Raw genomic sequence first — 13,948 nt, 5'->3', positions numbered from 1 at the left:
GCATTGGATCAGTGTGCTATCTATCACAGGAGGCAGAGCATTGTTACGAGGAGGAGGGAGGGAAGGAGGGAGGGAAGGAAGGAGAGAGGAAGGAAGGACCTTGAGCCACCAGGATGACACCCCGCAATGGGCGGCACCTGGTGGGGTGGACCACGCCCCCCTTTAGGTGCCATTATCAGCACTTTTTTTTTTTTTTTGAAAGAAGAAAAAAAAAAAAAACACAACGTTTTCAGCCGATATGTTACGGCGGACGAAACTTCAGTGTACCACTAATAAATACACCACCTAATGTGGAAAAAGTTACCAACCCCCACAATAAAATCTCATTGATATAAAATTAGAGTTTATATCAAAACGGCTAAATCTGTGTCTGTAGTGCATGTTCAAACCTTAACACCATGAATAATAAACAAGTTATTAGATTTTTACTCCAGGAGTATATAATGTTTGGAAGTTCTAAAAAAATAATGCATTAAAATTAGTCAAATAAAATGTACTGGGGATTTTAGTCAGCCAAAACTAAAAATGGCATTTTAGTCAAAAGACTAACTAAAACTAAATTGAAATTTGATGTCAAAATTAACACTGCCGCCAATCAATGTTTTTTACAGGTACATTATTTTGCAGAACACATACAGATTCAGAGAGGACTGAGATGCCCCAAAGCAATGCTAAGGGGAGGGTAGAATGCCAATAAAAGCAGCTAACAGTTATCACACCAAAAAAAAAAAAAAAAAAAAGAAAGAAGGGGGGTCCAGTACCCAATTCAAATAGTCTGAAGCACCTTGCTACCAAAAGCAGCATCAGCTGAAGCCTGAACATCCACCTGCTAAAACTTGGTAAACATGTGAACTGAAGACCAAGTGGTAGCCTAACAAATCTGCAATGCAGAAGCTTGATGCTGAAAAGCGCCAGATGCACTGATGGATCTAGTAGAATGAGCCATCAGTAGAAAGCAATATGAGCTACCCCCTGCACAAAAGCCATCAGCAAGGAGTGAGATGCTAACAGTTACTGAAAATAAACCGCCAAAGCCAATATCTGGCCTTGATCGTACTAAGGCCAATCCCAGACCCAGCTGCAACTGAAGAAAAACCAGGATATGCGCCATAGAGTATTGGTGAGGACTAACCTTCTGGCGTTTACACCAGGCAAAATTAGCACTCCTTGTACGGCAATAGACTTTATGAGAAGATGATTTTTGTGGCATTCAAAAGTATAGGGAAGACAAACTAAATCAGACTCCTGCCTTGCACAACTTGACTTCAATAGGTAGGCTATCAAAGCCAGAGATGCAGGAAGAAACAGACTCTGGAAGAGTAGAGCGGGCGGTTTAGTAACCATTATTGAATATTTGCATACTACTTTCACCTTTGGGGCCATCAGGATCACTGGGATGCATTCTGACGCAATCGGGTGGAGCAAGCAAGGGAGGATCTTTAAGGAACGATTAACCAGGAGAACTGATCTCACAGGGTTACCAGAGTATCCACTACGAAGGCCCTCAGATCCCACAATTGGGACACAAACCTTCCCACCAGGTGATAAAATCGTGACAATAAAATATCTTCATCCAGCATCCCCCATCTTCGACAAATTGACGAAAACACCTCTGGGTGTAGGGATAACTCTCCTGAGTCCAGATGCTGGCAGCTGAGAAACTCTGCCTGATGATTTTCCACACCTGGAACATGTGCGGATGACAATGGTGGAATGGGAATGTTCTGTCCAAAGCAGAATCAGGTCTGCTTCTCACTGCTCAACTTCTGGCCCCACCCTACTGACTGAGGTAAGCCACAGCTGTGGCAGTCCCTGAAGGCAGTCTGTCCACTTCTGAAGGGGGGAGGTCAATAGCTCTTCTGAAAGTTATAAAATGTTGATGGGGAGTCAGGATTCCTTCACCAACCAAGTTCCCTGTACAGTCACTGTTCCAAGCACACCACCCCAGCCCAAAAGGCTGGGATCCCTTGTGAGCTCTGTCCAAGTCAACAGGAGAAAGGACTTTCCCAGACTCCAGCACCAGATTGGAAATCAACTATGTTAGAAAGTATCTGGCCTCTGGCAACAGATGCATGTGTAAATCCAAAGAAAAAAAAAAGTCTACTTATCCCATGCAGCCAGAATACTTTGTTGTAATGTTGTCTGGGAAAACAGCACCACCTAAAAATGAGGCCACCGTCAAAGTCAGGGCCCTCATGCAAAACTACACTGAGGGTTGGCAATGGGGTAGGAATTCCCATACTGGAGATCTCAGCAATATGATTTTTGCTGGAGGAAGAAACACTCAAGCCAGAGCCATAGCCTGGACAAAGCCTAGGTACTCCAAGCAGCGAGTCAGAGTCCATGCAGATTTTTGGAGACGGAGGATCCAAGGCCTGCAACTGAAAAGCCACTTGCTGAATCTCGCAGAATAGAATCTGGACAGATCAAGCCCTCAAAATGAGGTTGTCCAGGTACCCTAAAATGCAGACACTAGCCTAGAGCTGAGGCTTAGGAGCAGGAGAGGTTATATTGGGGTCCTCACAATTTTTTTGCCAGTGTTCTATCACCTGAAGGTACCTATCCATAATTCATCTGTCTTTGAATCTGCCTGTGTCCTGTAATGGTAGTATTTACATACTTTGTAGTAGATGGAACATTCCAGAAATTGGATTCAAGAGGGGGGGGGGGGGGAAGAGAATAGGAAGGAAGGCCAAGGGTGGTCTACAAAAGCTGCAGAATTGCAAGCACCCAGCTATCTTCCTCCTTATGACCATAAAAACCTTTATAGCTAGACCTCAATTTCAGGTTTATATACAAATTCCTGAAAAGGTTTGTGTTCTGAGTTCTGACCAGTCTCCTGTGCCCTGCCATTGGTCCATCCTTGGGATAGGAATCCACTTTAACCAACAGAAAGGCACAGATGGTGTTGAGGTCTCACGGAAAATAAAATAAATATTACTGACACACTTACCGCATTGGTGTTTCCACCGACTTGCATGCATCGAAGCTGAAACCATGACCAATTTGAGTCCAATTCGGTTGATCTAAAAAAAAAAAAATTAAAAAAAAAAATGTATATATAATGTATAAACAAATTTAGCTATATGTGTTAATCACCTAAATAAACATACACATTCCTTTCAATTATACCCTTTAGCTGTGAATAGTAAAACCTATGTAGTATTAGGCCTCATGCACACTGCTGCTCCTAAACTTAAAATTTAGGTTTCATGTACACTGGTTTATTGTAAACGTGGTTTCTCCCAATAGGAGAAAATCAGCGTTAAAAACTCACCTAAGCTACATTTTTTTAAACCAGTTTAGGTGAGCTATTTATTTAATTGGTCAGAATTTTAATATATTCTGGCCATTAAAATTGGATTTTTTAAAACAGCTTACCTGTAAAATCCTTTTCTTTCGAAGGACATCACGGGACACAGAGCCACAGTAATTACTGATGGGTTATATAGGTATCACTGGCGATTGGACACTGGCACACCCTATCAGGAAGTTCAACCCCCTATATAATCCCTCCCCCTTGCAGGGATACCTCAGTTTAGTAGCCAAGCAATATAGTGTATTAGAAGAGGGGCGGGACCTCTGTGTCCCGTGATGTCCTTCGAAAGAAAAGAATTTTACAGGTAAGCTGTTTTAAAAAATCCTATTTTCTTTCTCGAACATCACGGGACACAGAGCCACAGTAATTACTGATGGGATGTCCCAGAGCAATGCTACCTGAGGGGGGGGAACCACGACCAAGTAGGATGCAATCAGACCTGAGGACCCTGTACCGCTGCCTGCAGCACACTACGCCCAAAGGCGATATCCTCATGCCTTCTCACATCCACCTGATAGAATCTGGTGAATGTATGAACTGAAGACCAGGTTGCGGCCTTGCAGATTTGAGCCATAGAGGCCCGGTGATGCACTGCCCAAGAAGCACCAATAGCCCTTGTGGAATGTGCCCTGATCTGAAATGGAGGAATCTTCTGTTTCAAACCGTAAGCTTGAATGATCAACTGTCAAATCCATTTAGAAATGGTAGCTTTTGACGCTGCCTGTCCTCTATTGGGACCCTCTGGCAGCACAAACAAAACATCCGTCTTGCGGATCTGAGTAGTTGCCCCTAGATAGGCCTTAACTGCTCTTACTACATCCAACGAATGTAGAGATCTCTCTTCCGGAGAACAGGGATCTGGAAAAAAGGAAGGTAGAACAATGTCTTGGTTTAAATGAAAATCAGAAACCACCTTCGGTAAAAAACTAGGATGAGGGCGTAGTACCACTCTATCCTTGTGTATAATCAAATAAGGCTCCTTACAGGAAAGGGCTGCTAATTCTGATACTCTTCTAGCAGAAGAGATGGCCACCAGAAAAATTAATTTCCTTGTCAACAAGACCAAAGGAATCTGACTTATTGGTTCAAAAGGCTGTTTCTGTAACACAGCCAGGACCAAATTCAAGTCCCAGGGGTTTAGGGGCGCTTTAACCGGAGGATTAAGACGCATCACCCCCTGCATAAAGTTTCGGACCAAAGAATGCGAAGCAAGTGGCCGCTGAAATAATACTGATAAAGCAGAAACCTGGCCCTTGATGGTACTCAAGGCCAGCTTCATCTCTAATCCCATCTGTAGAAAATCAAGGATTCTACCTATGACATATTTCCTGGGATGCCAACCTCTGGATTCACACCAGGTTATATAAGCCTTCCAGACTCTATGATAAATCATCCTGGAAGCTGGCTTCCTTGCATTAATCAAGGTAGATATGACAGGACCTGAGAGCCCACGACTCTTCAGAACGTGGGTCTCAATAGCCAAACCGTCAAATTTAGCGTTTGTAAGGCAGGATGGAACACTGGACCTTGAGATAACTGGTCTGGGCGTACCGGTAGGGTCCACGGGGAACCCACCGTCATCCTTACTATTTCTGCATACCAAGTCCTTCTGGGCCAAGCGGGGGCCACCAGAAGTACCGACTTCCTTTCCTGCCTGATCCTGCGAAGGAGTCGTGGTAGTAGCAGAATAGGCGGGAATGCGTAAATCAGTGAGAACCGATGCCACGGAATCACCAACGCATCCGTCCCGCATGCAAGAGGATCTTTTGTCCTTGCCACAAATCTGTCTATCTTTTTGTTGAATCGGGATGCAAAGAGATCTACATCTGGAACCCCCCATCTTTGGCATATGGCCCAAAAGACGTCGGGATGCAGAGACCATTCCCCTGGAAGTAACTGCTGGCGACTTAGATAGTCCGCCTGCCAATTTTCTATTCCCGGGATGAAAACTGCCGATATGCATGGCACATGCATCTCTGCCCAGACTAAGATCTGGTTCACCTCTTTTTGAGCAGCTCGGCTCCGGGTGCCTCCCTGATGATTGACATAAGCCACTGCTGTGGCATTGTCGGACTGGATCCTGACCGGACAACCCTGTAGCCTGATAGTCCAGGCTTTTAGAGCTAGATGTATCGCCCGGATCTCCAGAATGTTGATGGGTAAGGTCCTCTCTGTCTTGGACCATACCCCTTGGACCGCAGCCTGTTCCAGAACTGCTCCCCAACCTGACAGACTGGCATCTGTTGTTACCACCGTCCAGGTAACCAGTAGAAAGGATTTCCCCTTCTGCAGGTTTTCGGGTATGAGCCACCAATTGAGGCTCTGACGCACCGCATGCGACAGGTGCATCGGAAAGTCTAATGCCTGAACCTTTTCTTGTTCCAGGTCGACAGAATACTGTGTTGCAGCATTCTTGAGTGAAACTGAGCATAGGGAACTGCTTCGAATGAAGACACCATCTTCCCTAGTAGCCTCATACAAAGGCGGACTGAGGGACCCTTCTTGGTCCTTACTGTCAGAATCAGCTCTCTCAAAGCAGTGATCTTTGCCTGGGGTAGAAATATTTTCTCCTGGCTTGTATCTATAATCAGACCTAAATACTCCAGTCTTCTTACTGGTTTTAGGAAAGACTTTTCTAAGTTGAGGATCCAACCCAGGTGTTCTAGATACCTGACCGTGGTCCTCAAGTTTCCCTTCAAAGAGGCTACTGACCGGTCTATCAAGAGCAGGTCGTCTAGGTATGCTATGACAGCTAAACCCTGAGCCCTTAATCTGGCCAGAGGAGGAGCCAAGATCTTTGTGAACACTCGAGGTGCAGTGGCTATCCCGAAAGGCAGAGCCACAAACTGGAAATGGCGCCCTCCTACCTCGAAGCGCAGAAACTTCTGATGAGCAGGAAAAATGGGCACATGCAGATATGCATCTCTGATGTCTATTGATGCCAGAAATTCTCCTCCCTGCAGGGTGGGAACTACTGTTCGAATTGATTCCATGCGGAAGGATTGAATCCTTAGGAATCGGTTCAGATCCCTTAAGTCCAGAATGGGCCTGACATCCCCATCCCTGGTCCCAATCCCTGGTCCTTTGCGGGAACTATCATAATGACCTCCTGCGACAAAAGTCGCTCTAACGCTAGAAGGAGCGACTGCTTCGTCTCTGGGAACATTTGATCTGAGGAACTGAGGAGAGGGGAATTCCTGAAACTCCAGCTTGTACCCTAAGGTTTCCGTGGAGATTACCCATCTGTCCTGGAAGTCCTCCTGCCAGAGCTCTGAGAACTGTCGCAGTCTTCCCCCCACTTGAGTGAGCGGGGGCGCCCCCTCATGCAGAGGTCTTAGTGTTTTGCCTAGTAGGCTTCTTTCCCAGGACTTCTTTTGTCCCTGGGGTTGACTCTTGTCTCTGGACCCCGATGGAGGCGGCCGTCGAGACTGCCTGGAGGCTGAACCCCCCGGCGCTGGGGAAAGAGTCAGTTTGAAAGAGGGACGCTTACTCTTCTTCTTGACAGGTAAGAGAGTGCTTTTCCCACAAGAGATTCTCTTGATATAGTTATCCAAGTCCTCTCCAAACAACCTTGCACCACGAAATGGAAACCCAGCCAGTAGCTTCTTACATGGTGCTTCGGCTGACCAATTTTTCAACCATAGGATTCTACGTATATGCACCAACCCCAGTGAAAGACGGGACGTTTGCACGATAGAATCTCTAATGGCGTCAACCACAAAGCATAAGGCCGCTGGAAGGTTAGCAAACCCCTGGGCCTGCTGTTCAGGTAATACTTTGATGACCTGCTTAACATGGTCTCTTAAGTATTGACAGACTCCAATCGCTGCTACTGCAGGTTGGGCCACTGATCCTGCTAAGGAGAAAACATCCTTCAATAGGGATTCCATCCTTTTATCTACAGGATCCCTGAGCATCTGAGCATTGTCTACAGGACAAGTCAGGCTATTATTTACGGAGGAAATGGCGGCATCAATAGCCGGTATTCCCCACATTTTAATAAACTTTTCTTCCATCGGATAAAGTGTTGAAAACTTTCTCGGCGGAAAAAAACGTTTGTCTGGGTGATCCCACTCAGAATAAATGAGCTTTTCAAGTAAAGTATGAACAGGAAAAGCATGTGCTGCTTGGAAAGGTTTCAGTGACCCCAAAGCAGAAGAGGATTCTTTAGCAGTTTCAGGTATGGGCAACTTAAATGTGGAGCGGACCAATCCAGTGAGGATCTGCACTAAGACTTTCTCCTCTTGGGAAGTCGCAGAGGGTCCCTCTCCACCTGAATCCTCCGAAGAGGAATCATCCATCCCATCCCGATCCTCTGAAAGGGATTCATCTCCTTTATCCCAGAGCTCCTCTGTCTGAGGGTCTTGGGGAACAGAGGAAAGCCTAGTGCGTTTTCTTCCACTGAGTGAAGACGTAATCACGGCCATTAATCTTTCCTCTAGACCATTAATGGTTGAGGAAAAAACCTCTTGTGTAATATATACAGGGGCTGAAGTGCCAGAAGCAGGTGTAGCCCCTGACCCCGATGGCTCTCCCTGGCTAACCGTCCCTGGCCCATTTTTAGGGGGGGAGGATGCTGCCGACAGGGGGCCCTCAGAACCTGAACGAGATCCCCTAGTGTCTCTGGTTCCTGGGGTGCTTGAACCTCTTCTACCCATAGTGCAAAGCAACAAGGTGTGAGGTATACAAATGAACACTGCCCGCTGAGCGATGTAGTCTGGCTAAAAGCCTTGCTACCCAATGCTCAGTCTGGTGTTACTTCAGTAAATGCTGCCTAGGAGAATGCCTGTGTCCCACCTTACATGCGACCGTCAGCTCTGTGTCTCTCAGAAGGCTGTGTGCACCTGTACAGAGTGCCTCTAATAGCCTGCAGCTGGCCTGAGTGGGAGTCTAAGCACCTGTGCTGACGTCCCGCCCCCTCCTCTACCACCCCCCCCCCCCCTCGAGTTTTGAAAAAAACGAGCGCTTCCCGCGCTGCCGACTCTCCTGTCATGCTTCCGGAGAAAGGCTGGGGATGGGGGGGGGGGGGGAGGCTGGTAACAAGATCTGCCTGAACGGCTATCTTGAGAGATGGTGGCCATTAGGCCGCAGAGCCCGGGTGGTATAACCACTTTCTAGACCCCTGTGGCCCCTCTCTAGCCTGGGGGGGAACATTCAAACATGAGAAATCCCCCTTTCCACCTTACCTGTTTGCAGCCTGCTTGAGACGCTGGGACATAATCAGCGATGGAACACCTGAGACAGACAGTCAGCATGTGTAGGTTTGTGCTCTTGGCAGCCCCCGGTGGTCACAATAGGCATAGCATGCATTTACCTTAAAGGAGAAAAGCCACTAGAACTCAAAAATTCTGTGGAATCTCCTCTTACCTTATCCAGCCGCAGGGTGCTGTTTTTTTTTTTTTTTTTTTTATCCAAGATAAAGTTTTTATTGAAAAACAAGTACATACAGTCCAAGAAATCCACAATTAAATTGTACATAGTAGCCTAGTCAGGCATAATACCATAGAAGAATCAGACTCATACAAAAGTATAAAGTACATCCCACTGTTAGAAAATAAGATAGGAATTGCTATCACTGTCTCCTACTCATGGAAGTTCCAACCCTCTATCTGTAACCATCCCGAGCTCAGAGCTCCAATCAGGGCTAATGCGGGGTGCACCATGCCTTCAGCCGTTATTAAAGCGCAGTAGTCTATCCTTGACCAGGTCCTCCGGAGCTAACCCAGGAGTGCCCAGCCATGGTTCCCATAGTTTCTCAAATTTTTTTGAACATCCCCTGTGTTGGTATATAATCCTCTCCATTCTCAATGTATGTCCTAGTGCGGTAATCCATTCCTTAACTGAGGGAGGCGTTTCAGATTTCCAGTGTACCATGATTAGCTTACGGGCTACAAAAAGGGCTCTAGATAAAGCTTCCCTGACGTGGTGTTCCCATTCTAGTTCATCTAGCACATTCAAAACGCAGTGCCTAGGGTCCAGCGGAATTGAGACCCCAAACACTGCGCCCAGCGTGTCCACCACCCCCCTCCAGTACACATGCAGTCTGGGACATCTCCATAGCATATGTATTAAATCTCCGTGATCTCTCTTACATCTAGTACAGGTTGGGGTGGAAAGAAGTCCCATATTGTGTAACCTATGGGGTGTATAATACGCTCTCAGAAGTGTATATAATTGCGTTAGTCTTTGCGTTACATTCAATGAACATATGGAAACTGACTGCAAGACCTCCTCCCATTGATCCTCATCTAAGGGTCCAACATCCAACTCCCATTTCCCCTTTACTGTCAGAGGATGCTTTAGAAGGTACTTGTGGAGCAGGGTGCTATAACTCTGGGAAATGAATCCTTTAGAGGTCTCCGTCCCCTTAAGCAAATCAACCAAAGGGTTCGAGCTAATATGCCAATCAGAGGTTTTTGACTGTGCTTCAAATGCGTGTCTAAGTTGCATATAATAAAAAAGCATGGAGGACGGAAGACTATATAAGTCCCTTAAATTGTCAAATGAACGCATTTTGCCCTCATTTATGATTTGTTTTAGGTAAAGAATGCCAAACCTCTTCCATCTTTCCGCATGTTGCAGTTTAGCGAGTTCTGGGTAGGATTCATTTCCCCATATAGGACTATACTCGATAATACCTGTCGCCTCCTGAATGTATTTAGTTTTGTTCCATATTTTTTGTATGAGAGCATAAGTGGGGAAACATTTCTGAGGCTTGCTAAAGGCCGCAGCCTCTAAAGCCGTGGGGATGGATTTACCCCCTATCGTGTGTAGCATTATATATTCTGAAGCGCTAGGGACCCTGGCCGTAGACTCCCCTTCCACGGCCATGGTGCCTATTAAATGTTGCATTTGCGAAGACAAGTAATAAAGCCATGGATTTGGCAATGCAAGTCCACCCTCATCTTTAGGGCGTTGTAAGTTTTCTAGTTTTATCCTTGGTGGGCGGTTCTTCCAGATCAATTCACGAAAAATGGCATTAATTATTCTAAATATCTTAAGTGGGATGACCACCGGTGAATTATGTAGTATGTATAGCAGTTGAGGCATTAGAATCATTTTAATTAGATTCACTTTGCCTGCAACCGACACACTCAAAGCATTCCAGGCTTTAACTCGTAGACGAAAACGAGCCAGTAGTGGGGAAATATTCAACTGACTATATTGCCTAATCTTAGGAGAAACATGTATCCCCAAGTATCTGAAGGAAGCGGACACAGGGATTCCCCCAACTTTCTCTTCATTTAATAGTCTTGCATCATCTATTGACATTAGGGCAGACTTGGACCAGTTTATTTTAAGGCCTGAAAAATCCCCAAAGCGAACCACTGTTTCCATTGTGTTTTTTAGGGAGTGATCAGTATCACCCAAAAGAATCATAGTATCATCCGCATAGAGCATCACCTTCTCCCGCCTGTCACCATAGCAGAAGCCGGTGATCTCCCCGCAGTCTCTGATCCGTATTGCCAACGGCTCTATGGCTAGAGCAAACAGCAGGGGGGACAAAGGGCACCCCTGCCGCGTACCCCGTCCCAGAGCAAAAGGCAGTGACATTCTACCCGCCTCTCTAATTATTGCCTGAGGGCAATGATATAATAAACGCACCCAAGAGATATATATCTCTCCAAAACCAAATCTCCTCATTACCTCCCACAGGTATGGCCATTCCACACTGTCAAAGGCTTTCATTGCGTCAAGAGACAACAATGCCCTCTTACCTTTATTATCCGGTGGGGACTGCAAGTTAAGATATAGTCTCCTAAGGTTTATTGCTGTTGATTTGTTGGGCATAAATCCCGCCTGATCAGAGTGTATAATTGAGGCAACAGCCTTATTCAACCTGATAGCCAAAATCTTTGCCAATATTTTGATGTCTGTCTGCAATAGGGATATCGGTCTATATGAGGCCGGGTCTACGGGGTCTTTGCCTGGTTTTAGAATTAATACAATGTGGGCTCTAGACATGGAAGGTGGTAGGGCATTGTGTTTCCTAGCAGTAAGGAATACATTTAAGAGCTTGGGGAGCAATATCTCAGAGTAGGTTTTATAGATTTCCATAGGGATACCATCCCCTCCGGGGGCCTTACAGTTAGGGAATGCAGCCACTGCCTCCTGCATCTCATCAAGAGTCAGAGGGGCGTCTAATTCTTTCCTCTGGGAGTCCGTAAGCCGTGGAAACACAATGCCATCCAAGTAACCGGACAGCTCCTCGGAGCTATATCTGGAAGAAGAGCAGTATAGCTGCTCATAGAACTCTGCCAATGTCTGGAGCACCTGGTCTGGGGAGTGCACCAGACGACCGTCAGCCCTCCTTATGGACCCGATTGCCGGGGATCTCTTGTCAGAATTGGCTATTCTAGCTAAAAGGCGGCCGGTCGTTTCCCCTTCCTCAAAAAAGGCAGTCTTAGAAAAAAACCTCTTTTTGTTCGCCGAGGAGGTCAGCAGGTGCTCATAAGCTGATTAAGCCGACTGCCAAGCCTCCTTCGCGGAGTCAGTTGGGTCTTGGACATACTTTGCCTCCAGGGAGCAGGCATGGGATTCCAGTGTGTCCCGCAGCGCTTCAGAATGTTTCTTAATCTTGGTGACCTCATTACTAAGCATTTTCTTGAGGTGTATTTTGAAACCCTCCCATTCTGCAAGGGCAGACAATGAGCCCGGCTGACATGAAAAGAACTTTTTTATGTTGCCTTCTAAGTTCTCAGGGGAGGTAAAAAGCTGAAGCCAAAAGGCGTTAAATTTCCAGGGTACCTTAGGGAGTGTGGATTGGTGGGATACAATAAGGTTTATCACCAAATAGGAGTGATCAGATACACACCGAGGTTTATACGAAATGTCTAGTACCGAGGAGAGCATAGCCGGGTTTCCCACTGCCAAATCTATTCTAGATAAGGAACCGTGTGATTTCGAAAAACAGGAGAACTGTTTAGCAGTGGGATTCCGGTGCCTCCACAAATCCAACCATCCCACCTCCTGTAGCAATCTAGCCAGCGGAGTTAGCCTATGAGGAGCTGGGGTGCTCGGGCCCGGGTGTTTATCCAGGGCCGGAACCAACCAGCTGTTGAAATCGCCCACCAGCAGTAACGGGAGATCCGGCTTCCCCTCCATAAATTCCAGGAGGAGCCGGAGTACCCGAGCATTAAACGGGGGAGGGATGTACACACAAGCAAGAATACATTTCAGGATACCAATGCGACAATACAAAAATACAAATCTACCCTCCTGATCTATTTTGGACTCAAATTCCTGATAGTCCAGGGAGCTGTGTATCACTACACTCACCCCCCGAGAAAAGGAGGTGTGAGTGGAGTGGTACGACCACCCAATCCACCTATATTTCACACAGCTTATAGAATCAGACGTTAAATGTGTTTCCTGTAGGCAAATAACCGCAGGATAGAACTTTTTCAGACATGAGAAGATCATAGTACGTTTCAGGGGGGAGTTCATGCCCCTAATGTTCCAGGAGATCACTGGTGAACCCGCCATAGCAAAAACACTGTTAATTGTGAGGGAGGGTTAGAGGGTGGCTTGCCTGCACAGAAACCACCCAAATCTTGTTGGAAGAGAGTGCAGCAGGTTTGAGTGAAGTCAAAATAGCAGATGGTTAGTGGGAGTAAGATTCTTGGACTGCAGTAAAGAACAGGCTGCATGGAATAGCATAGCACAATGGTGCCAACAAACAGCAGTGCAACTGCACTAAGGTATTTCCTTTCGTGATTTGGTGCTCTCACTCCTGTGAGAGAGCAGGTAAAAATAAACAAAATAGGCATCCTGATGAGCCATGCCAACGGGGTAGGCCCATAGGGCCCAACAGGGCCGCAGGGTGCTGTTTACACAGACCCAATCTTCACCTCTCACGGTGGGCTCCGTTTGAAAAAAACGTCAGAGACTGGGGCCCCCATCAGATCTGGGACCGTAAAGCACCTCGCCAGAAATTAGGAAGTTTAAAGCCATTTTCTGATCTGCGGGGTCCAGCTCTCTAAAAAGAGAAGCATTACGGGTAAAACCTCGTTTCTTCGGACACGAGGCCCGGGTACCATTCAATTCGGCCATGAAAAGACACTTTGAATGGATCCGGTTCGCCTGGCTTGCCCCAGTATAGGATCTTAGGATATTCCCTTTGGAGCTCAGCACAGGACATCTTTACACGTCCATCACCTAAGACACTGGCGTAAAAACTGAGGTATGCCTGCAAGGGGGAGGGATTATATAGGGGGTTGAACTTCCTGATAGGGTGTGCCAGTGTCCAATCACCAGTGATACCTATATAACCCATCAGTAATTACTGTGGCTCTGTGTCCCGTGATGTTCGAGAAAGAAAATGAATTTTAAGTGCCGGTAAACGCTTGTCCTGAACGTGTTTTTGTGCTTTCAGAGAAATGGCAGTAAACTCAGCTGCCTGTAAATGACTGTGTGTACATGGACACATAGGATAACATAGAAGAGAGTTAAGGGGCTTCAGAAAAAACGCCCAACTGCTCCAAACAGTCAGTTTAGCAGCTGCAGTGTACATGAGGCCTTAAAAAAGGTAAAGAAAATAAATTGCTTCATTTTCTAACACACATGACTACACCATGGATGACAAATGTGCGAAGACCAAATGGATTGATGATCCCAGAGACACCATTT

The 13,948-nt window shown here is 46.3% G+C and overlaps 1 protein-coding gene across 3 annotated transcripts in view; it reads right to left on the bottom strand.

Moving 5' to 3' along the window:
• ARFGAP3 (ARF GTPase activating protein 3) overlaps nucleotides 1–13,948 on the bottom strand; it is a 94,410-nt gene that overhangs the window by 60,667 nt on the left and 19,795 nt on the right. For all 3 annotated transcript variants that reach the window (XM_073621697.1, XM_073621698.1, XM_073621696.1), the window contains exon 3: nucleotides 2,954–3,026. In XM_073621697.1, the coding sequence (XP_073477798.1) occupies nucleotides 2,954–3,026 (73 nt within the window). The remainder of the gene's footprint in view (nucleotides 1–2,953; nucleotides 3,027–13,948) is intronic.

This window comes from Aquarana catesbeiana, linkage group LG03 (assembly GCF_042186555.1).
Source record: "Aquarana catesbeiana isolate 2022-GZ linkage group LG03, ASM4218655v1, whole genome shotgun sequence".
Taxonomy (NCBI): domain Eukaryota; kingdom Metazoa; phylum Chordata; class Amphibia; order Anura; family Ranidae; genus Aquarana; species Aquarana catesbeiana.
The sequence above is the reverse complement of the archived record's forward strand: the minus strand, read 5'-3'. Positions and strand labels throughout refer to the sequence as shown.